This window comes from Poecile atricapillus, chromosome W (assembly GCF_030490865.1).
Source record: "Poecile atricapillus isolate bPoeAtr1 chromosome W, bPoeAtr1.hap1, whole genome shotgun sequence".
Lineage (NCBI taxonomy): Eukaryota > Metazoa > Chordata > Aves > Passeriformes > Paridae > Poecile > Poecile atricapillus.
The window spans coordinates 22,007,009-22,033,204 of NC_081288.1; the positions used below are offsets into that span (position 1 = coordinate 22,007,009).

Consider the following 26,196-nt stretch of genomic DNA (forward strand, 5'->3'; position numbering starts at 1 on the left):
GACACTCTGAAGCTGCTTTTGGAGACAAAGACTGTCATATTTGTGATAACATTCCTTTATGTTGGCATAACGTACAAGGAAAGTAAGGGCTTCGTGAAGGCGTGATATGCATAAGCACTTTTAACTCTTTCACAGTTGCTCTGTCACAGTAAGGCAAGTTCGGTTTAATTGGAAGAGTTTATTCTAGGAACTTGGTCTTTAAGAAGATACGACAGTGTTTGCACAGCTTGTTGGGAGGTGAAGACATATGCATATGCCTCTGGCGTAGTTATATTCATTTTTTGCTCAATTATCTCTATCTTCTACTCTGCACAATGGTTACTTTCCAGGAAAAAATTTTACACTTGGTTAAGTGTTTCAGAAAACAATGGCCTTTATTTTCCAACTCTGAAAGGACTACTGTATGTGGAGCAGACTGCATGTTGATGGCGTTACAACTGTCCATGGCTGAAGTCAATAAACAGGTTAGCATTCTTTTCAGTATGTTCTTGGTACGCCTCAGACTTGGTTTCTTTGCTGCACTTAGTGCTTAGGTGCTAACTTGAAATGACGTTTTTGGCCACTTCCTTGCTGTTTGTTAAAATGAGGCGTGTCTGAGGGCCAGATGCAGCAAGGCAAGAAAATCAATATGATTAAGTCCACTACTGAAGCAGAGTTAGAAAAAGGAACTGCAAGACAGATGGGAGGATAGAAGTGCTTTATGTGTATATTTCAGGTCCAAACTTTAGACACTCGTGTATTTCTGCTGACAGTGTAACTCCTCTTTATTTCCATCCAATGTTTCTTTTGTGCTATCCATCAGGGTGGGAGAACTATGGTATTTGGGGTGCATTTTTTTTTCTGAATGCTCCAAAAGTATTTTTGAAGGACATGTGAAGAACACAAATCTAAAACTGATTTGTTATGGTTTGTGTGAGTTGTACTTGCCACAGTCCATTCTTGCCTCCGGCTTTTCCTGATACTTGTCAGGTGAAGACCTATATGTGAGTACATACCCAGTACCAGTAGGAGTTATATGGCTTTGCTTGTGTGTGTATGTGAAGTGTCTGTCAAATGGTGAAGAGGAGATATAACCCTAAAGTGTCTATGAAAGAAGCGCTGTGGCTTGTCAGAGCTGGAGGATGTCTGAAACATACCAGAAACAGTTGCAATGTACAATTAGGCCTTTGCCTGTGTCTCATCTAAGGAGAACAACTGCAATACTTCTTTAAATAAACTAAAGATACCTTTTTAGGTCAAATTAACCTAATTCTTGATGAAAACAATACTGACTGTTGTTGGATGACTTAAAGTGTTGCATAGTAAGTCATACATGTAGTACAAAGATTTAGTTTAAGAAAACCAGAAGGAGCATACCAAATCAACAAACATACCACAAATAACAGAGCCAGATCGAAGTGAAATCCCATAGTGAATAAAAAACCCAAACAAACAGAAAACCTGCTTCAGTTTGTGGATCAGAAATAAATTTGTAGTCTAAAATGTGCAGACTAGGAGTATCTTGTCTAAACATTAAGTCATCCCCCACTGTTATAAACATTATAGTAAGGATACTAAAATGCCAAGATACTACATTTGTAGTTCTTGGAATGTACTCACAATACCTGTGTAGATTAAAATGAGAAAACTAGTGTGCATCAAAATTAACTCTTGGAAAACAGATAAAATATATTAATGCAAAACTGCACATGGAGGCAATCACTGTCATGTCTGTTGTGATTCTCAAGGGAGAACTGCAAACAATTTTCCAAAGCCAGCTCCGGGAACTACTATGTGTTCTGTTTTATGCCAAAACTTACAGACATGTAAAGGTTATGGTTCATTGTCCCCTTACAATATTTTTTTTTCCTTTCTGTAGGGGTAATTAGCTTAGTCTACTTTCTCCTTTTTTTTTTCGTCTTCCAGATAATATCCCTGTCTTCTGTAAATACCTTTTCTTTCAGAGATGATCAAACAAAAATTATTGCAGTTATTTTCAACTATTTTAATTTTGAAATGTTTAGCTTTGCCTTCAGATCTGAAGAAAGAACAAGTTTTCAAAAACCTCATTTGTTTTTTCTGATTATACTAGTTGGTCTAATAAGACAAACCTTGGCTTGTATATGTGGATTAAAACTATTTTAGTGTTTGCATGTTCTGCCTCTGAAGCACAATTTCTTTAGATGGTATTAATTTTGGTGTTCAGTCTTAAAGCAAAATATGTCTTGTTTATTTTGTTCAACACTGAAACTTCAAATGAAGATGCAGAGTATTACAGTTGTAGGCATGTCCCTTGTTAGGTTTCTGATTTAAATACAATAATGTTGAATTGTTAGCACCTATAGAATGGAAATCTGTTTAGATAAAGTCAATTACTACAATAAAAATACTTTCATTAACAGGCTGTTGAGCAGCCATATTGAGAAAAACCCAACACATCCAAGCTATCACAAACAACCAAAATACACTTCTCTTTCTTTCAAAGCCTGGACAATTTTAATGGATTTGGTGTTTTAACTGGTACCTGTATCCATAGTGGAAATGAAAAATAACAAAGCTTTTTGGAATACTCTATAAAAGTTTAAAAGCTTCATAATCTATGAATCTTAAATTTCACCAGAATGAGGGTAGCAAAAAATGTGATAAACCCTGATCAAACAGCAGGGGTGAAAGAAAAAAAAAATCTATGCTCTGAATCACTCTGAAAACACTTTGGTTTGTAGAACATTGTAGCCATGTTGCATAAGGTCTGTGGTGGAAGCAAATATCTTTCACCTAGATTGATTAGTATAAATCTAAAATCTAGGAACATTTTCAAGAAGAACCTTCCTCAGGGTTTGACAGTACTAGCAGTTTTCAGGATGGAGTTCAGCTGAGAGTAATTGCTTTAAGTTTACTGTTTATTCCTATGAATGGGATAAGAAATGGAATAAAACTATTATTTAATAATTGTTTATCATAATAGTTATTATAAAACAATTATTTTTCCAGAATCTGCTAGTTTAAATTGTCCAACTAAAATGGGCTGTCAATCTCTTCTAGAATGAGAGCTTTGATACTGGATGAAAAACTGCTTTAGTGTTGATTTTAGAAATGTATCTTCCCTTTAGAAATTTGTGTTTGTATATTTCTGATTTTGTTTAAAAGCAGTTTGGGTGTGTGTTTTAGTTCTGTGCTTCCATGAGTGCATTTTGTATGCTGACTGAAGAATATTATGTTCTGTTTAGTGTCTTGTATTTCTTGAAATGATTTCCCAAATTGTCCTGCTTCCATGTTGGCAAATGAAGAAAAATGCAGAGTTTAACAGTGTTACTCCCTTAAACCATTCTATCTGTCTCCCTTTTGGTAATGAGATACTCCTAACTAACTTTGTAGCAATTTTATGTGATATGTTGCATGTAATTCGTTGTAATGGTGCTACTAAGAGAGGTTGTCTTGGCTTTTCTTCAGCATGATCAATATTTTCACAGACTCACAGAAGGGTTGAATTTGGAAGGGAGCTGTGGAGGTCATCTTATCCAGCCTTCCTCAAATAGAGCAACCTGGCAGTGCCAGTTGTCCAGGACTATGTCCAGGTGTCTTTCAAATTGTCTCTGAGCATGGAGACTCCATAACCGCCTTGAACAACCTGTGCCACTACTCAGGCATTCTCAAAGTGTTTCCAGATGTTCTGTGTGTGTTTCAGTTTGTGCCCATTGTCTCTGCCCCTACCACTGGGCACCTAAGGAAAGAGCCTGACTCTGTCGTCTTTGCATCCTCCCTTCAGATATTTGTATGCGTTGAGGAGATCTTCCCTGAGCACTCTTTTCCCCAGACTAAACAGCCCCAGCTTTCTCAGCCTTTCCTCATATGAGAGGGGCTCTCATAATGAAGTCTGTGGGTGATATGTGAACTTTCTTGGACTTTGCTCCAGTGTGTCTGTCTCCCTCATACAGAGGAGCCCAGAACTGCACACAGTATTAAATGTGGTCTCACCAGTGCTGAGTAGCCTTCTCTACAAGGGTCTTCTTTAGAAAAGAATTTGGAGTGATAAATATTTCCCAGGATTTTTTTTAAAGGAAATTATATATTGAGGCTGGTGTACTCTCTTTTCCTGTGTAATCAAATTGTAACTATAAGATAGTTTCATGTATTTTTGTTTTGCTTAACAACTGGGATTGTTTTAATGGTGTTAAAACTCTTGCTATGTAAGTCTTGATGCATCTTCCCTAGCTTACCAACAGAACTTTTTCTTCTCCCTCCCACCCCTTTTTCTATAGTATTACAGGTATAATTTGTGGTAATTACAGGTGTTTTGAGGGGTAGAAGAGGAAGCAAGGATGTGTGGGGTTTTTGTTCTTTCATTTGTTTCTAACCAGCAGGGTTCCAAATTTTCAATCTTGTGTTTTTATTACCACTATAATTGATAGCATTTGCTTTAGAAAGTTCTGGTTTGTTCTTTGGGTGAATGCAATTTTTACTTTGCCTCTTTCATGATTCTGCTATTCTACTGACCCATATATCCAATACCTCTCTAGTCCTCCTTAAACAGAGCATACCTCTACTCTCTTGTGCCCTGGTACTTTTTCTCTTGACGCCCCCCCCTTGCCCACCCAAAGGAAAAGGTGTTGAGTACCCATGCCATTGTAATTTTATTTATTATTATTTTACAGTATTGTCATTTCCCTAGGCTTGGACTATTGTAACTTCATGTTGCAGTAATAAAGCAGATGGGACTCAGTTTCTTCATGCAGAATAGCTAATTCTTTATTCACAAAGCTCATGTTTATAGGAAATATCTGAAGGCATTGTGTTAAACCTAACTGGTAAGCTCTACAGTGACACTCAGTTTATTGGTTGGTGTGGGCTATTGTATATGTCTATCAAATTTTCTCTCTCTAGATGTGTTTATACATTTTCTTCACTGATTCTCAGGGGACAGATTCATAGTTTATGCAGGTGCAAACTTGTTTTTCCCTCCAAGAGTAGGTTGCGTTAATGGACTTTTTGTTTCCAAGATTGTTTCCAAGATTGTTTGGCATGGGAACCTAGCTAGCTGGACTTAGAAGAAAAAGGTAGCTGTTAATTCAGTAGAGCAAGGCCTGATTTTATAAGGCCTTTCTTTTATAATACCTTTTACTTGTCTGTAACACCTTCACTGCTCCTGCACTTTACAACCTAACAACTGCCAGATGTCCATGCACTTGTATTCACATGAACCAGTTTTTCAATCTGTGCACAACGTTATCAGCATGATGGGAAACTTGTTAAAAATGCTGCTTTATCCTACCTTAATTTGCTTTATGTACCACAGTTTAGGAACCCCTCTGCTGTGTGAGAATATAGGGAAGCAATGAAGGCTGAGCAGGACTAGAGGTGACAAGTGTGCAGAATTGCATAACTCAAGGACAAAACCAGAAAACAATGCTGCAGTCCAGGAGTATGCCTGGAAAGAATAGACCCAACACAGGGGTGGTGGTTAAGCACAGCAGTCTTTTACACACATTCCTAAAAAGGTTGGTGAGCATTTATTTGGGGAAGGCAGAAGCCAATATTTTGATGCTGAGATGCATAACTTTCTGTTTTTTAAAACAATTTGTTGAGAAAATAGAAATTGATTTGCTATGTAGTTAGCACTAGAAAACTTACAGTATCTACAAAATAGTAAAAAATGGTGTCTTTAAGCATGAAATGTTGCTGCTGGATTTCAGACATGCTAAAATAAGCCTCCTAAGTTAATATGCTGCATTACCAGGAAGTGAAGATGCTTTATAATACCTTATTATAATACCTATTCCTATGAAATGAAATACTTTCTCTGCCTATAATAGAATGAAAACATGGGACTTTTTGAGCTTCCTTAAGCTATTAGCCAGTTGACAAATGCTTACTGTAAAACACCACAGTATTTTTAAAATTAATTTTAAAACCAGAGACTTGACAAATTGACTGTTTAAGTAATGGAATATGCCATCACAGTGGATGCCTGATCACAAAGGCTAATATCTGGAATGCAATATTTGTATTTCAAATATTTTTGCAGTACTAGCATAAACTTTGCTAATCTCTGCAGGCCCTTGATCTGGTGAGGAAAGGTTTTGATTTATTAGATACCTTATGAACTTATACTTTAACTTTGTACTCCTGAAGGATTTTGATTCAAAATAAAGTGAGAAAGCAACATTTTTTTCCCCATCTACTGCTGCTTTGATCTGTTTAAATTGGGTTATAATATGATTATATGTTTAATTTTTTGAGGGGCTGAAATAAAAATCAGATGCATTTCAGAAAACACATATGCAGTTTTAATATTTTGATGATATGTGGAATAGTATGTAAGTTCAAAGCTATTTATCATAACCCATGCACAAGTTAGAAGGCAGAAAAGTGCTCTGAAAGTAAAATGTGTGAGTATGAGTGTTCTTTAATTTTCACTCCTAGTTCTTTGCCTAGACAATATAAAAATAGTTGACTTTCAGGATTTTGGAATTGTGTATTTAATGAGGTCTATTGAGAAAGTTGTGCTAAATATCCTAGAACCCAAAGGAGGGATCATTTGGGCTGTAACAACTTAAATTATTAGAATTTCTCATGTTTTCTTATTTCATATGTTGCTAATGGTGTTTATAAGTAATTAATTTGCTTAATGTGGAAATGTAATGAAATAGAATTAAACCTTTGCTCTAGATAGGAGCCATCTGCCATTATGGACAGTGCAAAGCAAGGCTTGTAGCTTGGTCACAGGGCATTTATCTCATGTTACATGGTGAAAAACACCTTTTTTGCTGCTATATATTGGGGAATCCTTTAGATACTGGTAGTGTGGACAAAAGTTTACCAGCAGGAATTGGGGACTGGTACTCAGTTTAAAGATCAGACTGTGGACAAAAATGAGGAAGACGAGTTGTGAAAAAGAATATAAGAGCAAGTAGTTGGAGGAGAAGGCAAAGGGGCACATGGAACATAATCGAATAATTTTGACAGGAAGGGTACAGTCTATACTGTATAGATAATGTTAATTATAGTAGTAGTAACAGAGGGGTGTGCATGGTTCTAGTGTATTTATTAGAACTGTGTAGCAACACTGTCAATGTTATGATAAAGTATAACTGTACTAACACAAGAAAGAAAAGCTCCTTTTTTTTTAAGTGACATATGTTTTCCCAGTCAACTGCTTGAAACAAAGTAAGGGAGCCATATTTACTGCCTTTTGGAAATAATTGCCTGCCATGCTGAAAACAATTTCTGCAAAAGTAGTTCTGCATCATTCACTGTATTTTCTTGTGTAAAATTTGATATACGTGCCTGGTACTTTGAAGATCAGGAACAAATATTGACAGAATATAACAAAATTCAACTGTAAATGCAAAGCAGTGGAAAAGCCTTGACTATAAGACTTTGTGATAAATTTAGGTTATGATAGATTTTCAAATATATATACAGCCTGTTTTAAATTTATTTTCAAAGCTATGCTGAATATGAAATATATATTTTTTGCTTTTTTTGGTTCTATTAGTACCATGGAGACTTCACAGTATCACTTAGTGATGTGTTGGAAACTTGGAACTATTTGTTACGTGACAAACTGGGATTATATGAAAACACGAAAGAACCTGAAAATTATGCTGAAGTGAAAAAAGGCTATCATGCCTTCTTAGCAAGAAGCAATATGTTAGATTTAATAGACATATATCAGAAGTGCTGTAGTCTTGGACTTTTAGATGAAGATGAAAGCATATCTCCTGTAAGTATTATGTTTGACCTCTTATGTTGTTTTGGTGTATTTTTGGTTCCAGTTATGGATTTATGACACTTCTAATTATACATGGGAGCTCTGGATTATTCACAAGTTACTTCGTTTCTCTGTTGGGGAAGCACTTGAGTTTAAATTGCTAAATATTATAAAGGGGTCTTAAATTCACTCAAAAATTATTTCTCTCTGTTGTCCTGCTGGATTGTAAAGTCCCACAACTCTTCTATGAATAAATGACTCCTTGCCATAAATTGGACTGAGAAATAAACTGTAGAGGTTTGATAAAACTGAAACAAAGACTAATAATTAAATGTGATGGAGTTTTGGTTGTATGTTGATGTGCAGCCAAAGTATTTTTAATGATTGCCAGTTTGAAAACACCATTCTCTGTAAACAAAACTTCTGTAAGATGCATCTATTTGCATGTTTGGTGGGTTTTTTTTTCTGAAGTTCCAACTCAGCGACACTCAGTCACAGGTCTGTTGTAGTTTATTTTGGATCTTTTGTTTGTTTGGGGTTTTTAATGCGTTGTTCTTTTCCTCCTGCTTTTCATGGGGAAGGTAGACTTGGGTGGGTTAACAAGCTCTTCCTACACTTGGCAAAGCATATTCAATTTTCTCTAAAATGTAAGCAGTGGCTTTTAGAGCAAGTGCATAACATAACTTTGTGTTAATTTCAAAGTTAATTTTAATCTTACACTTCATTTCTCTACTAGAACAGTTGTACTATTGAAGATTAAAGCTAAAAGTAGGTTGTAAGGGCTGTGCTAACCTCAAACTCTAGCAAAGTGACAGAGATATGTTTACATCAGGTTTTAAAACCACTTTTACTTTCTAGTCATCTGCGTATTTAAGTTTATTCTGGTCTTTTTATTAAAGGTTCAACTGTTGGAATTTATCTCTGGTGTAATGAATGCACAAGAAGATAATGATTCCGTTCTTTCTACTCCTATGCAAATCAACAGACAGGGCCAGGAGCATATGAAGGTAAAAATTATTTTTGTCTTGTAATGTTCTGTATCTATTGAAAAGATTAAATATAATGTAGATTTATTTTCCAATTGTAATTCAAGTGTGGCTGGGTTAAAAAAATTAAACCTGTGTATCCAAACTGTATCCCTTGAGTATATTGTAGGTGTGTATGGGGCTATGTGCTGAAATTTGTATTCTGGAACACACTCCAGAATGGAAGGCACTTGATGTAGAACAAATTTTTCTACAAATACACCATCACTCAAGCATTTCCTTGACTGAGCATTGAATAAATGAAGTAATCTCCTTTGATTTCATTTTATTAGCTTTTACTCCCTTACATATGGAAGAGATCTGAATAGCCACTGTAGTGGTAGCTGTAGCAAAACAAGGTTTGGCTGTCTCAATAGAAGACTTGACTCTTTCCCTTTACCCTTTCAACCACCAAAATAAAAATCTGAGTACTTTCAAGCAGTGTTTGAAATGCTGAAGCTTTAGTCATAACCAAACGTGCTTTTCTCATAATAAATGGCAATTTTGAATCAATATTTGGGTATAAATCAAAATATTTTTTGAACAAGAAAATATCTTCTGAGCTGAGGTTCTCCCCTGAACAGCACTTCTATCACTCCCACAGTGGTTTTCTTGCTGCTCTGACTTGTGCAGTAAAATTATTCTTTGCTCTTTTTTATTCTTCTGAGGACTGTCTTTGCAGACTGTCCCATATACGTGTTTGGTTCTGTAACTATACTTTGTTGCGTATGTACTGTGGTATGAGAAGATAATCCATAGCAGGTATAATTTTTTTTTTTCTCTGCTTGCAGCAAAACTACAAATTCTTCTCTTCTGGGGCTGATGTTCTCACAGGGTCCAGAACAGTGCTGCCATATTGGCAATTACAATGTTATACATTGGTTATATGGGTGGGGTTGGGTCACAATTTATGTCTGAAAGCCAAGAGAAAAAATTACTGAATCTGTGCCAGAGCTGGCAAGTAGTTTTAAAGCTTAGTCTTTTTGAAGTTAATGACAAATTCTTACATGGTTTAATGGTGCTAATATTTGCCTTGAGATAGAAAAAGGATGTCTGTGAGGAGGTTTCTAAACAGAAATTTATAACCAATTTTAATAACCCTCAAACACCTTGTGAATATTCAAGTACCATATATGCAGTTCTAACTTATTTTTCATGTTTGTTTTCATCAAGACTTCTAGAATCCTCATGCATAAGGTAGCACTTTGAAATGATGCAAGGTGAATTCTTACTCGTCCAAAAATTACATCGGTACACGTCTAATTAACTTTAAAATAAAATGGAACATAATTTAGCAGTGGGATGACCAACTTGTGTGATGTTTTCTCATGCAGGTGACAATCCTGGCAAAGAAGTCTGTCTGTTCATATTTAAGCCTTTTGGTGAATTCTAAGGATGATGTGGCATTGGCTCGTATTCTAAATGTTCCTGACAGAGGACTTGGTAGAGAAGCCTTCACTAACCTGAAACATGTCTCTCAGGAGAGAAAAATGTCCATTTTCCTGGTATGTGTCAAATGATTCTTTACTGGAGTTCAGGGTCAATGAAGTAGATCTCTAAACAGAGAATGTGTCTTTAATCTAATATGCAACACTGATGTTTGCAAACCAAGTTAAATACCACCATGAAAACAATTTTAAAGCTAAAAAGACAAGAGATTCTGTGGGGAGAAACAGGTGCTTATTTGGTCATGGGATCTCAAGATACACACAGAAGCTATTTTTTGTGTCCATGTCAAGAATTCTTAATTGGAATCTTGCAGTAGTTGTCAGCACAGAGCCATCTCAGAAATAGTTGAAGTAAGGTAAATAAGAATTCTTTCTCCAAAGAACCACTGTAGTCCCTCATACTCAAAATAGTCATTACATTTCGCATGCAGTGTAACCTCAGTGCAGGCAACGGCAGTCTGAGTTAAAAACAGTATGGCTATGTAGTCACTGAAGCAGCTGCATTCTCAAACTTTTATGGTTGAATAAATATGGAAATTTTGTGAAATCTCAGTTCCAGGTTTAATTATTTTAGCTCCAAATGGTCTGTTAACATTATATAAAAAAATGTATGTGTTTGGACTGGATTTACCATATCTTCTTCACAGTTGCCAGAGGGGAAACTTCTCTGTGTAAAGAAGTCATCTTTTCTGGCATCTGTGTCTTACAGAAATCTTGAAAACTAGAGTATTTTCCAGTATTTTCCATTGGGAAGGCAAGGTCCTCTGAACTGTGTACTTGATCCATAGGGAATCTTTAGCACTAAGACGGGAATACTGGCAGGTTTACTTTATATGCTAGAGTAATTCCAGTTTTCCTCTTTCCAGTCCTGTACTCTGTTAGCTCTGTACTCTGAAATTAAAATTAATGTGTAGAATTAACATTACTGCATCTGTGTGAAGTGCATTGGATTGTTCTCCTTACTTTCACTTTCCTGGACAACTGCTGCTAGGGTTTTTACTGTTCCCTTAAAATTTTAGGGCTGTACTTTAAGGTATGCTTTTGGCACATCTTTCCATTTTTTTAGACCATATAAAAAGATATGGATACTTTGAGAATGACAGAAACCATAGCTGTCAATACTTTTTAGAAGATCTTTTATAAGATTTGAGTATGTATTTGCATCTCTGAAAATTATTATAAGCTGAAGTCAGCTTTTACATGCTCATGTTAAAATTGTCCTTGGGCCATAGAGAGCACTTTGAATACAGGAGTAGTTTTTGTGAGGCCAGCAGGAGCATTTTAAACAGCCACAACAACAAAAGAGTTCTGTGCCATGATTTAATAAGTTTTTTGTCCTAAGCTTTCAAAAGGCTGATGTAAACATCAAATTGGCTGGGTTATTTTTACTTTGGCTTGTATTTTCTTTTTTTAATATGATTGTACTATTTAAATATTGATCTTGCAAATATTTATGGTGAGGTGTACAAAGCTTGCAATTAAGAGCCATTGTTTGATTTCAGGTAAGTTATTTCTGCTATCAGGCAGCTGTTACACAATTTAGAGATGTGCAGGAAAGACTCACTTCAACATATGTACAATCCATGTCTGTCTACAGTTTGATATCTCTATTTCTCCTGACAGATGGCAACATCTTTTATCCGGACCATAGAACTTGGAGGAAGAAACTCTGCATCTTCTTTGTATGATCCTTTAAGAGCACATGTAAAAGGGCTTTCCAGCTTTGTTAATTTTATTGACAAGCTGCAAGAAATTGTTGGTGAAATCTTAAATACAAGGTAATAGATTTTCTGTTAGATTTTTGTCTAGGTGAGCCCTTCTTTTTCGTATGCTTGAACAAAAGAAAATCAAATAATCTACTTTACTAAATAATGCAAAGTAAATGTTAAAAAGTTAAACCTTATTTGAAAATATAATTGAAAAACAATTGGGGTAAGCTTATAAATTTTCGAAGTTTTTTTTAATATTAAATCATTATCAATTCTATGTTTGTATGGTGATTTGGTTACTTCCCTAGTTGTAAATGAAGTTAGAGATTTCCATCATGTGAGTCTGGTACATAAACTGATATGTGTCTTGCTTCTTGCTAGTTAATTCCTTTCTTTTGGTTATTTCATTCTGTTTACACTTATGTAAAGGACTCTTTATTTTTGCTAACAAATGACAATGTTGATTATTTAGCCTTTTCTTTCTTTCATTTTAGTTATATAAGTGAAGCATAAGAATTATATCTTAGGGATGCTCTGGTGGAGTTGCAATCTGATTTTGAATATGTTTGAAGAACTGAAGTTACTCTTTTGGGCAGGCTTATAAGTGTGTGATTAATTAGAGAAGTGTAAATGTAACACAGGGGTTTGAATTGGTAAGTGCTGGCATTATTACAGAGAGAAGAGTTATTTTCTTAAGCTTTATAGAAATTTTGTAATTTTGTCATTTACAATCAGTATTTTTTCCATACAAAACGTTGGCAAATCAGCTGTAATAGTTCTGTGCTTGATACTAAATAATCTTTTTTTAAAAAAGTTTCAATTGAATCTAATCCTCACAGTGGAAAACAAAATGTTATAATTAAGCATTATTTAAGTCAATGTTCAGTTTCCATTGAAGCTGGAAGTGGGAAGTATTTCTGAAGTTGTTTTGCAGTTTTGTCTTGTTTTTTTTATTCTGCTTCTTTGTTCTTTCGTTTCAACATCCTGAATGCCAGAGACATACTGTCTGTGCTGATGATTAAAGAAAACTATTAGCTCAACATATAGTATATGCTATTTTTCTTTGTTTAAATAATATCTGGCACTGTATATTGATAAAAAATGAGAAGTGGAAAAATATGTGCATGAACTTTTTAGGATGAAAAGACTTTTTCAGGCAAATGCAGTTCAGAAAAGTAACATAAAATGCTGTGTCTTGTTAATTACTCCTTTTTTTAAAAGAGAATGTTTAAATGTGAGAAAAATCCAAGTGGGATAGTTGCTGGCAGTTATCAGTTTCTCACTGGGTGAATTCTCTAGAGCTTGGGAATGCTTTATAGCATTCAGATATTTATTGTATAGCTTTCCCTGCTGCACCTGTAGTGCCATTTATTTTGGGATATAAATCTTGTTAATGTCAGATTCTGGTGTGTGCATTAAATTGGCTGTATACGTGTAAGTATTGCTCTTCATCTTGCTGACCAAGTGGAAGGTGGCTGTACTGTGCTATTTGTAGTACCTCTTGTACTCCATATGGGCTTTATACCCTCACAGTGTAAAATATGTTTTTTATCTATGTATCTATAGATGTTTCCAAGTGTTTGGTATGTCACATGTATGAGGACTGTGTGTCCTGCCTGTCATGTGGCAGTTGTTGAGAGTTTCAGAAATCTAGTTCAATGCAAAAAATTTTCTCTAGTTCTGTTACTGCTGCAAAGTAAAGACCAGAGGGGGGAAAAAAGCAACAATGCAGCAGATTCCTGAGTTGCTTCATCTCTAGGAGACCACTAAGAAATCCAAGAGCAAACTAGACAACCTGTCTGCAGTATTGTTGTTTCTCTCATGCAGAGATTAGCCAACCTACATTAACCAGGCTTCTGTATTGGCTATGCCACAAGAAAAATGCTGCATTTTTTGCTTAATGATTAGAAAGCTTTTATTTGTTTATTTTTGTTAGTGGAGATCTTATGAAACTTGTAATTGCACAAAATACAAAGTAGCCAAAGAAATGGTGGGACACATTGAAAAGAGGCTTTCTTCATCTGCCTGATTCCTTTGCTTTGGGAATCTAGAAACCAAATTGAAGACCTTGGACAGCGGTGGGAAGTGCTTAAGAATATTTTGAACTTACTTGGTTGTGCAATATCTATCTGCTAACCCATGGAGAATAAAAAAATGTTTCTCATCTCCCCATCATTCAGCTAAGAAAGTGAACAGTAGATTGATGAACAAAGGGAAATCTGTCAAACAGAGTGTAAGTTTCATTAAATTATGGTGATTTGATTCAAATATCTCCTGATAGCAGGAGAAATGGAAAGACAAAATGAAATTTTGTAGTTTCAAGGTGTAGTCACTGAAGACTGAACATTCCTACAAGTTCCTGATGTGTTGAAATTGCCTCTCCTTATTTTCTGGATGTCTAATATTAGAAGACATCACTAATCTTTCAAGAATCAAGCATGACTATTTCATTAATATTTGTGGGTGCAGTAAAACTTGTAATGCCAAAACTATTTATAGATTTGTGCATCCAAGAATTGGACAATATTAATGCAGTAAATGGAGACCTTGGATGTTCTACTTTTTTACATCTGTTTCTTGACAAGGAGCATATCAGTGGTTTATTTGTCAGTGAAATGGATGATTATTATGCACCTTAGGATCTGAAAACCCTTTCCTGTTGGTATAAATGAAAAGCTGCAGTTCTAATCCATCATTCTGGAAACCCTTTTCTTTTAAGCCAGAAGAACTGAAATTACTTTTCCCAAGTTTGTTAGAACTGAAGGACAGAAGGTCATTTGTCATGTTGGTTACCGTGCTCCATGGTTAGTATGAGGGGATGTGTGGGGTGTGCGTTCATATACATACGCTTTAACAATGCCCACTGATTTTGTAGATAGCCAAGTTGGGAGGTTGGCAGCGTGTTTTCCCCACAGCTGGGCGCTGCCCTCGGCGCAGCCAGCGGCCACTGGGTGTCACCATCGCCCAGCTCACGCCGGAGCGGGTCGCGCTCGCCGTGTCCCGCTCGCCCCATCGGAGCGAGCGCGGTGCCCCGGAGCGGCTCCGCATCGCGGGCCCCTGCAGCCTCCGCAGCCCGCTGGAGCATCACACAGCTCTCCTTTGCCATGTGGATTAATGCTCTCTGCTTTCCCTCGACAGGAAAAATGCTGTTTCTTGTGTGCTTCCTTTGGGAAGCCGTGACTGCATCTCGAGGTGCGGTACTGTTTGGGGAGAGAGCGCATTGGACTCTATCTAGACTTGTGCTGGATGTTTGAGTTAATTGGACAGTGTTCACACAGCCCTGGAGGTTTGTGGTCTAAAGTTGCTGGAAAGTTGTGCAAGCATATGCAAAACATTGTATATAGGATTGCTTAAATTTAGGATTATAGAATAATTCAGGTTGGATAGAACATCAGAAAGTTTTTGGTCCAACATCCCGCTCAAAGCAGGGTCAATTATGGAGTCAGCTCAGGTTAATCAGGGCTTTATCCAGACAAGCTTTGTACAGGCTCCATCCTTGGAGGCCTTTAATCTCCTTCTTGGCAGCTTATTCCACTGCTTTTGTCCTCATGGTGAAAAGTTGTGGGGTTTTTTCTTTATATTGAGTTGGGACCTCTGTTATTTCAGTTTATGCCTATTGTCTTTTTTCTCTGTCTGTCAACATGAGGAGTCTGACTCCATCTTCTTGGTTGCCACCCTGTAGGTATTTGAAATCTGTTAGTAAATCCCCCTGAAGCCTTCTCTTCTGCAGCCTGAACAAGCTGTTCCCGTAGCTGCTTCTCACAGGGCATGTCTCCTTGACCAGCTTGGCAGCTCTCTGCTGAATTTGCTCCAGTTTATCAGTGTCTTTCCTGGACTGGGGGCCCAAAACTGGACACAGTATTCTAAATTTGGTCCAACGAGTGCTGATTAGAGAGGGATAATCACATTCCTCAGACTACTGGCTACGCTACTGTTGATGCAGCCAAGGATACTGTAGGCCTTCTTTGCTGCCAAGGCATGCTCCTGGCTCGCAGCTCCCTTGCTGAACATGCACCAAGGTTTTTTGCACAGAGCTGCTCCCTGGCCTGTATCATTGCAAGGGGTTATTCCTTTCCAAGACTTTGCATGTCTTGTTGAATTTCATATGGTTCCTGTCAGCCCATTCCTCTTGTCTGTTTAGGTATCTTTGCGTGGCAGCTCTGCCCTCAAGTGTATTGACTGTTCCATCCAATTTGGTGTCATCTGCAAACTTGAAGAGCATGCAATTTTAGAGAGTCACTGCCAAAGATAATAGAAAAAAGAACAGGTTTCAGGATGGGCCCCTATGTTACTCCATTGTTACAACACATTTGCTGCCTTCTGAGCATGATGATCCAACCAGTTGTGAACTCCTCTAACTGTCCATCCACCCAGGCTGTAACATCAATACTCCTATATTGAGTGTATTCTCTGATTCTCAGTGTTGATAAGCCTTGCTACAATCAAGGGAAATGGCACCCACTGTTCTGTCCTGGTCTGCAAATTGAGTCATTTTATTATAGGGGAAAAACAGGTTGGTCAGGCATAATTTACATTTGATAACTACATGTTTATAGTTACCAGCTATCACCTAATCCTTCATGTGCCCATACATGTGTTCTTAGAAGACATATATTGTATTATTTTCCTGAGGAACAAAGTGAGGCTGATAAACTTGTGGTCCCCCATACTGTCCCTTTGGGGGTTTTAGGTTTTGTTGGTTTTGTTTTTTTGGCAATGATTTTCTTTACTTGTCAGGGACCTCACCTGGTCACCATTACTTTTCAAAGCCAATATAAAGTTGTCTTATGAGGGCATTTCCCTCATAAGGTTCTTAAATTCAATCCATTTCATTCAATGTTCTTGAACGTACTCAGTACTGTCAAGTGAAGCCTGATTTAATCTTTATCCACTGCTAGCAGTATTTTTTCTGAAAAATTCTCCAGTGTGTTGGTAAAGACTGAGGCAAAGAAGGCACACAGGGTACTTTGGTTTTATCTGTGTCCACACTGTTGCAAAATCTGCCTTTCAGCAAAGGTCCCTCATTTTCTTTGTTCATCAGGTGAATCTCCTTTAACATTCCTTGTAATTCTCAACTCCAGCTGAGCTTTGGTTTTCCTGATAACATCCCTAAATACCCCTGTGATGCTTCTAGATCATTTGTAACCTGTCCTTTTGTCACCCTGAAAACTCAGCTTCTGAGCTTGCTGACATAGTTTTCTACAGACTTTCCCAGGACAGTAACTGTAAACATAGATATGTGTACATTCTTTCTGTTACACGTCTTGTGATGGACATCTCTCATGGCCAGTGCAGTGAGAAAGTGTTATCCTGACCATCCAATCCCTGGCCGTGGTCAGAAAACTATAAATCCTGGGAGAAAAAATAAACTCTCTCTTCCTTCCACCACACCTTGAGCTGTGTCCGTGTGATCTATTCATCTTCAGCAGCAGCAGTCCTTTCTTCACCATTCTGTGTGAAGCTCTTTTGCTTTCAACCTCTGTCATCAGTTTACTGTTTTAGCCAAGCTGGTCTGCTGATATTTCTGCATATTTTCCTAAGTATTGTGATGGAATGGTCCTGTGCTCATAATATTATTATAGTATAATATAATTTATGTTATTATAATTAATAACAGCTGGCCTGAGCGCCTTTGCCTATTAGAACTTTCTCACAGGGAATTCAATGGCTGCTTATCAAGACGTATTCTGGGAAGAATACTTGTTTGCTTTTATAGTAACTTTGTCACCAGACTTGGGTAGCAAAACTTGGGATGGAGAACATGAAGAGTCACTCTAGTTTCTTTCACCAAGCTGAAAGAGTCATTTTAGCCAATACAGCAAAAGCAGTAGCAGCAAGATGGAAAAATGTGCTGCAACAGGTTCATTTTTTTGCTGTGTTTTTTTATGGATATAATAACTCCAGAGTATCTAAGGAAGAATCTTCACTTAATGTTGATATCTGTTAGAAAATTAGATTAAGAATCATACGTCCATTGCTGGAGGTGGAATTTTTGAGTACTATGAATGCTTTGATAGTGTTTTTCTTTTATAGATATATTTAAAATCTAGATAAGCACAATGATACGATTTTGTTGAAATTTTGAAATCTAAATGAACATGAACTGCTAATTTTTTGAAATGTATGCCTATAACCTAAGAAATAAGTCTTTAGATTTGCTTTAACAGCACGGTTACTGCTCTGTTAGAAGCATTTGTATTGTATTGCTTCATAGATTAATTTTTTCCTGCACTTCTAACCAGGTATATCGATCTCTAGTTGACATCTTGCTGCTTTGTGTTTGAGAATGGAATTACTGCTGCTCTCTTCCTATAGCTCTAAATTAAAAAATTGGATAACTGATCAGTTGTCATCAAGTTCTAAAGCATCTTTTAAATCCATAATGAGGAAAAAAGGCTGTGATCTCCTACCCCCTCATCACTAGATGTTTGTGGTTTATTTTAAGACACTTGTTCCTACTACCTAGGTCAGTTAGCTTTATATTTGTCATCTATTTTTTACCTCTGTTGAAGTTGAATGATTAAAAATGTTGACCTTAGTATAACAGAATTTTGATATATTCTTTTCTGTTCTTGGAATAGACTTCAGGACTCTGCTTTTTATCAGGTTTTGAATATTGTCCATATCCTCAATATTTTTTTCCTTGTTTGTGCTATTTTAGTCTTTTCCAAAAAAGATGTATTTCAAGAAAATAAGTAGAAGTGCTCCTGCATCATATTAACTTTTCACACTGTGGCCTGAGTTCTGGAGGAAGAGATTTTGCCGATGTCATTTAGATTTTTGGCAAGCAGGGGAGCTTGTTTATATGACAATGTCAGTGGAAACAAAATAGACAAGGTGTGCTGTGAGTTTCTTATACTTCTACATAAGAAAAGATGGTTTGATAAAGAAAATTAGAAAAGGATAAGGTTGGGACTCAGATGATGTAAGGCGCAAAAAGGGTTCAAGTGGGCACAAGATCTGTTAATATTTTTAGTAGAAGAAACCAGTGACAGAAGATCAGATTTGTCCAGTACCTGGGTAACAGGTGGAGTTTTACACTGCAGTAGTTTTTTTTAAACTCTCTTTAGAAGCACTAGTGCAAATGTATTTTTAACATATGATTAATTTTATCTATATGTAGATGTTTGTTTTTCTCTATCTATGAGACAGGTGAGCTGAATCTTGCTTGGGCTGTCTACCATTTAAGTGCTGGTTAAGTCTGAGGCAGGTAAGAAGGTAATCCTTCTGTCAGCTGGTCTGAAATACTTGTGTCTTCATGCTGATGGTCATGTTTGGACTTGATCAGATCCATTCATTGAAGGATTGCCATTGTACTACTGATTTCAGGCATCTGTGTTTAAACGTTGTTGGGTAGTGGAAGGTGATTTTTTCTAAAGTGTTGGGGTTTTCTTCCATTTATAATTACACTGATGAATTTTCTTTGGCTATTTCTATCATAGAAAAGGATAAAATTTTGTTTTCTGGTTGAGTTTGTTTTCAGTTTATACCTTTTGAACAAAGAAATGTTGCATGTAACTCTGAAGAGAGGCATATTACTACCTTTTAAAAAAAAAATGCTGTTTTACAATCTCTGCCATAGTGGCAACTGATAACTATATTTGCTTACTGGATTTGATAAGAGTCCTTCAATATAGTTTAAAAGACTATGGATGTGATGCTGCAGCACTTTATCCTAGAGTACCTCATATCAGTAGCCTCTGATCTGAATGGGACATGACAAAACTTTTTTAGCAGGAGCACTAATGAGAAAGGATAAGGTCTTTGCAATTGCATTAGACAAATGGCATTGCTTTGTTTAATGTATCAAGTTCATTCTTGAATTCAACTAGCTTTTTTGCTTCCCTTTCAGAATTAAAAAGAACAAAAATCCTTAACTTTCGCTGCTGTAAAAATTATCATAAGAGATGCCCATGTAATTCCATATTTAAAACAAACCTTTGTGTTCCTTCCAGCTGTTAGGAGCTGCAAAGTGGATAACAGTTTCCAACTTTATTTAATTCCTATAAATGGTTTTTTAGTGCAATATCAGATATTTTAAAGTTCATTCAAGCTCAACTCATCTTCTGAGTAATATAATTCTATAAAAGAGTAGTATCAGAGCCATCTCTAATAGGGTGTCATCTTTGTAAGATAAATAAACAAAACCTCAAACAACCCAGGTGCTTTTTAGTTAATCTTTTTTGAACCTCACTAGAAATGGATCTAGATTCAACATTTTATATATATGTATGTATATATATGGAGGTATATATATATGACTAATAATACAACTTATGTTCTGGTGTAAAATGGCGTAAGTTGTGGCAGGGCATTTCACTATAAATCCTCACACATTAAATCAGCATTTTGTCTTGGCCTGTTGATATAAATTCTAGCTGAAGTATAAATAAACTTTTTCTTTTCCTTGCTCTAGTTAGTACTGTGTATCTGATAGGAGACTGGAACTCGTTCCTGGAAAAGGAGGAGTCTGGGGAGGAGATTAAATGAACTTTATTTCTACTAACAAATATCTTTAGTTGGCATTGAGCTGTAGAGGCAAAAAAAAAAAAAAAAGTAAAAAATGTCTTTGTGAAAGGTTTGTTATTTTTTCCCATTGAAAAATCTATAAATCTATAATTGAGTTTTGCAGAGCAAAGCATTTAAATTAAGGGCATGCTTATGTTAATTAACTGTGCTAGTCCCCAGTACTAGTTATATAATATTTTTTCTTCCAGCATACATATGGGGTATATATAAAATGTGTGGAAATTATAAATTTATTACTTATTTGTAAATAAGTTCAACATGTTTGTAGGCAGAAATAACCGAACCTGGTTTTCACAGGGAATTTCAGTCAATCCCTTCACCTGCTAATTTGTCTTGACGTTCTAGGTTCATTACTTGTTTAATAGAATGCGTTTCTCATTTGAGGATATGATTTTGGAAAATATAAGTTTAGGATTGAGGAAAACAGATCAGTCTGGCACGAATCATCAGGAGACTTGGCTACAGTTCCCATATGAGTCTCTGAAACAGAACTCGTCTTCAACAGTGCTCTCCCCTTACCTCTTGACAACTTGTGGTGGATTTTTTTTTTCCCTTCCCTTTGAACTTTTCATTCTTTTGTGGTTAGATTAAATTGTGGGGTTTGGAGAAGTGGTAAATAGACTTTTAAATTTTTTTTCAAACTGTCTTTTCCAAGATTTGGATGGGTCTTGACCTGTATATAGAGAGACTTGACATGGTGATTTTTCTTTTGGCCAAGTGCATGCGCAGTGCTTAAATTTCTTTAAAGCATAAGTTTTTCTGTTTAATGGAGCCTGGAAATCTAATGTGAATTGTATCATCTTTAGTCTGTAAAAGCTGAAGTTGAGATTTGTGTGGAAATAGTTGGTTTTTTTCCTTTTAAAAAAAACCCAAGAAACAACAACCCCCCGCCACCTCCCCCCCAAAAATTTCATGTTAATGTCAGGTTTTTCAAGTTATTTACAGGAGTCTTGTTCAGCCAGAATAAACCAAAACAGTAAGGTCCCTGGTCCAGTTCCTTCCATGTATTTTAAGTGGAAACAATATAAACAAACTGTTTTTCCTGTCTCAGTTCCTATTCTTACCTAGTTCTGCCTAATTATTTTACATTTTATAGGAATGTAGACATGCAGAGTTTAATTTGATAACGGTTCTCCCAATTGGAATTCTAAGATTTATCTTCATTATTTAATGTATACAAAATACATCTTTATTTGCATTTGCAAGATACCCTTTTTAGGGCAAGCTTGCAGGAGCGTGAAGGAAAGCAGTGAACATGGAGGAAGTTGAAAACTGAGTCATCATGTCACTCTTGGCTATGTGACCTGGAGTAATGAAGCCATTGCTTTGGGGTTTTGACAGAACTGTCATTTACAGCATCATAAATGAATATAAAAATTATACTGTAGGTGCCAATAGCAGCCCAGGATGCTACATTTCTGCTTTGATGTGGACTGTAAACCTAATTTAGGAATAAAAAGAAATTTTTGGGAAGAGATGTATTATTATATAGGAGGGCTGAGTGGTCCTTGAGGTGCTTTTGTCTCTTTGCCCAAGCTCAAGCAATGGTGAAACATACTGTTTTGTTTAGCTACTGGAAAAAGTTAAGCTTTTAACTCAAGGAGCTTTTTCTTTCTTTCACAAAGTAATTAATGTAGTCAGTCACGTTTGCTGAAGAAAGAGATTAATAGAGTGTGCCTTTATAGCTAATAGAGATGTTCATGTGGTCTAATTACTATCTATTTAAATAAAATTGAAAGAAGATTGGGATTTTGAAGCAACTTCACAAAGCAGAAAAGACTCAAATCTAATAGGGTATTAAACAGGACTGCATGTTTGAGTGAAAAATTTTGTTTATACTTGACAGTTTATGAGCAAAACCATAAATGTAGGTTTTAAGAAAGTACATTTCTTTGCACTTCTAATGAGAAGTTAGTTTTGTATTGCAGCTCAGAGTATTACTAAATGCTTAATTCATTACCTTTCCTTGTAATCTTTTTTTTATTTTAGCAAACTATTGTGTTGGACAATATGTCTACACTGCTGCTTGATTTAAAAGATCAAAGCAGTTCTCTCTGATGAACAGTGAAGGCTGGCTATGTTCAGCATTAATAGGTATACTAAAGTGTTGCCAAGATTAATGTGGAGATGACCCTATGCCTATTTTCAGAATTGCAGGGGGGCGAATTCTGTCAACAGTGAAGATGCATTTGATAAAAGGCCGAAGCAATGGGGATCCTTTCTGTCAGGCAGTAGAGGAAGTTGTACAAGATTTGGATTTGAAGATTAAAAATATTATCGATTCACAACAGGAAGCCTTGACTGCTAGCACTACTGGAGTCAGTCCAGCACGGGTAATGGGACTTCTTTTGTTCTTTTTATTATTTAGCTTTATAAGAAAGTAAATATATTTTTCCTGGTTTTTTTTCGTTTTTCAAGGACTATCTATAGAGTATAATCTTTTTCCTAACTATATAAGAGTAGTCATTTCCTCTATGCTGTGATTTTAAACTTGTTGAAAGACTTAAACTTGAGGATTACTCTGTGGTTATCAAACAGCTGATTTACATAAACCAAATTTCTTACTTCAAAATTGCAAATGAAATGCTCTTAAAAGCTTTGTTTGGTTGTGCAGTTATTATAAATTTAGATAATGAGAAGTGTCAGATTTGCCATTAATTTCAAAGCAGTAAATGTATAACAAACTTCTAAACAAAAAAAACCTCATGAAAGTAGAATTAAGATTTGAGAACATCTATAATTTACTTTTTATTAAAATATACTGGTTTTAATTAGTACAGCATCAGGTATTTCTAAGGGTAGGGCATTCAAAGTAAGGTGAAATATGTAAGAAATAAGGATGGTAAAACGTGTAGTGGGAAGGGAATTAAACCCCCAAACAAATCATGTGTACGTTTTTCTGTTTTAGTGTTTCATGACATTAATGAAACTATTAATGACTTTTCATGGAAGGAATTGGGGTATGGAAAATTATGTGAGGTGTTGAGGGCATAATACAGGATTTTTATTTGTTGTTCATGTACTGTGAATCTACTCAGGCTTAGATTATAATCTTTTTGTGATTAAAAAATCAACTTTATTTTACATTGTTGATGTATAAGATATGTAATGTGTTTTTCTAGCAAATTAAAAAAAAATATAGACACCCTTGAATTGAATGTGTTTAGAATTGTTAGGATGCTTTGTTTTGTGAAATCATTGGATTTATGCCATGGTAACAAAAGATTTTTTAACAAATTTTAATCAAACCTTCAGTGTCCTTTTTCTTTTTAAGACAGCTAAAACCCTATTGGCTAGTTAAGCTGGTTTAAACATGTTTTTCCACTGAGTATGTTGGATATATATTTCAGCCTCATTTTCCTATTTCCTATGAATATTTGTTCAGTGTATTTCCCTGTTTCCCTTTCATATCCCTCTATTTGTCTTAGAAAATGATAACTGTCATCAGTTCTGTCTTTATTTAGCTACTTGTGTTACCAATAAAATTTTAAAAAATTATGTAGTTCATTATAAGCCAAGTAAAAGCATTTTATTAAAATTTCATTCTTCAGAGAAATTCACCATTGCTTTTCCAAAATGGTATTTGTTTCTTACTGTTCTCCAGAAGTTCATAGTCTAAGGACTCTGTAGAAATGTTTACCAGTATCCTTGTTGAGGCAGAAGATAGCAAAGATGGTTGTACCCTGATGACGTGAGGAGCACCTGCAGTGGAGAGAAGTTCATGAAGGGCTGTATCCCATGGGAGGTATCCCACATAGAGGAGAAGAGGAAGAGCATAAGGAAGAAGCAGAAGGTCAAAGTGTTAGGAGCTCATTCCCTGTCCCCCTGTGCCATTTGAGGGAAGGAGGTGGAAAAGTTGAGAGTGAAGCTGAGTCTGGGAAGAAGGAAGGGATCCCATTATGATTAAATGTCAGTAAATTAGATAAATTTCATAGAGTCAAATCTATTTTGCCTGTGATTTGTAAGTGAACCACCTGTCCTCATCTTACTCCCATGAGCTTTTTTCAAGATTTTTTCACTTGCTGTTCTGTTTAGGAGAAGGAAGGATAGGGCAGCTTGGCAAGCATCTGGCAGCTAACTGGGATCAGCCAGCACAGTCCTTTGTGGGGCCTGAGGAATTAGAGATAAGGACAGTAGTTGAGAGAGGTAATGGGAAAAATGTGGATTGAACATTGGTAGAGAATAGTCTAAGTGTGGGGAGACTTTTTTTATTGTAATTGTGGAGGGCTGAGGGGTAGAATATGTGTCAATTTTTTGCCCCTGTCAGTGCTGTATTTGTTATTTTGGTGTGGGGAGTTCTTTTTGCTGGTGTAATTGAAGTCTGTGAAGATTGTGATGAATTGTCTATTTTAACAATTATCCTTAAGCATAATGATTCACAGAGAGAAGGGGTGGAAAAGGGAGCTTAGACAAATGTTAAGATAGTGATATCTAGTGGCATATTTTAGTGAAACTGGCGTGCGGGAATGTTTTACTAAACATATGGAGGGATAGGTTGCCTTTTGTAACGAAGAAAGAAAGAAAAATTGAAAAAGTCCAGTAAGTTTTCCAAATTAATTCAAGCTCTATTAGAAATTAGAGCATCTGTATTGTTCTATTAAGATCTCAGGACAGCAAAGATTTAATGTTTTCTGATTCTTGCATAGAGCTTGGGGGTTTTGGTTTGGTTTCACTTAATAAGGAAACTCCCTGATGCTATAACTTTTCAGAAAAAATGATCTACATTCAATTTATGTTCTGGTTTGATAGGATGTTAGGGTTTTTCCTATGCAAGAGATTGAATAATTTCTTTGAGTGCAAATTTAAAACATGATCTTAAGTATAGAGTTGAAAATTATGCTTCCACTAGTTCCTGGTAAAGCTGCTTCCTCATAAAATGTACCTGAAAACCATAACTTTGTTAGAAAAATATTTGCTTTTCTCCAGTCAGTGTCAGCTTTCTTCCATAATTGCTCAGTTTTTCTGCAAATACCTGGTGTATAAGAATCTGGAGCTCCAGGAAAAGTTATTGCTTTATGCAGCAGGAAGCACTATTTTGTGTTGAAGCCTGCACAAGTGACTAATAGGAATTATGATTTATTTCTTCCTAAGAAAATTACTACTGTAAATGGAATCTGGCTGGTGCTTCTGGATGGAACTAACCAGAATAGTCTGGATTACCTAGTGGTCACTACCCTTGAAAAACTGGACAACTCTTTTATTTAATAATTTGATTAATGATTAAGCTTATTTACAAACAAGATTTTTTTTTTGTCTTACAGATCTTTTTGTTGTCTTACCTAGAGTTCTTATTTTGTCTTGGACTTTTGTCCATGGTTAATATACAGTGAGTCTCTGGTGTTGCAGTACCTGAGATTTCTGAAAGCTATTTCTAAAGATTTTTCCTTTGTGTTTCATTAGGCAAGATGATGCCAAATATGTACTTTTGTCATCAAGACAAATTCACAGTGACACACATGATGCTTAATGAAAATCTATGTTTAATAAAAATCTGTTATGATGATGTAATGACTGAAGAGGTTCAGAATAAAATTTGGTACTGAAATAGGGCAATTCTGTAAAGCCAAGTAACAACTATTTCTGTAATTGCTATTTTTAGTTATTGATTATAACTTATAGTAGCTGACATGTTGCTATGGTTTCTTGAAAGCTACATACACTGATGTAATTAAATAGAGAGAAAAATAGAATATTATCTTCTCAAGACTGTGTTTAAAAGCAGTTAACTGATTAGATAAATGCAGTTCATTGCTTGTCTTGCCCTTTAGAATTAAGTCAGAGTATTCAGTGTTTCT

The 26,196-nt window shown here is 35.9% G+C and overlaps 1 protein-coding gene across 1 annotated transcript in view; it reads left to right on the forward strand.

The window, feature by feature from the left end:
- Positions 1-177: 177 nt before the first annotated feature.
- LOC131591774 (PCNA-interacting partner-like) overlaps positions 178-26,196 on the forward strand; it is a 38,540-nt gene continuing 12,521 nt past the window's right edge. Inside the window, exons 1-6 of the mRNA XM_058862817.1 lie at positions 178-464; positions 7,475-7,702; positions 8,590-8,697; positions 10,050-10,220; positions 11,787-11,941; positions 22,551-22,734. Of these exons, the coding sequence (XP_058718800.1) occupies positions 315-464; positions 7,475-7,702; positions 8,590-8,697; positions 10,050-10,220; positions 11,787-11,941; positions 22,551-22,734 (996 nt within the window). The 5' untranslated portion in view covers positions 178-314. The remainder of the gene's footprint in view (positions 465-7,474; positions 7,703-8,589; positions 8,698-10,049; positions 10,221-11,786; positions 11,942-22,550; positions 22,735-26,196) is intronic.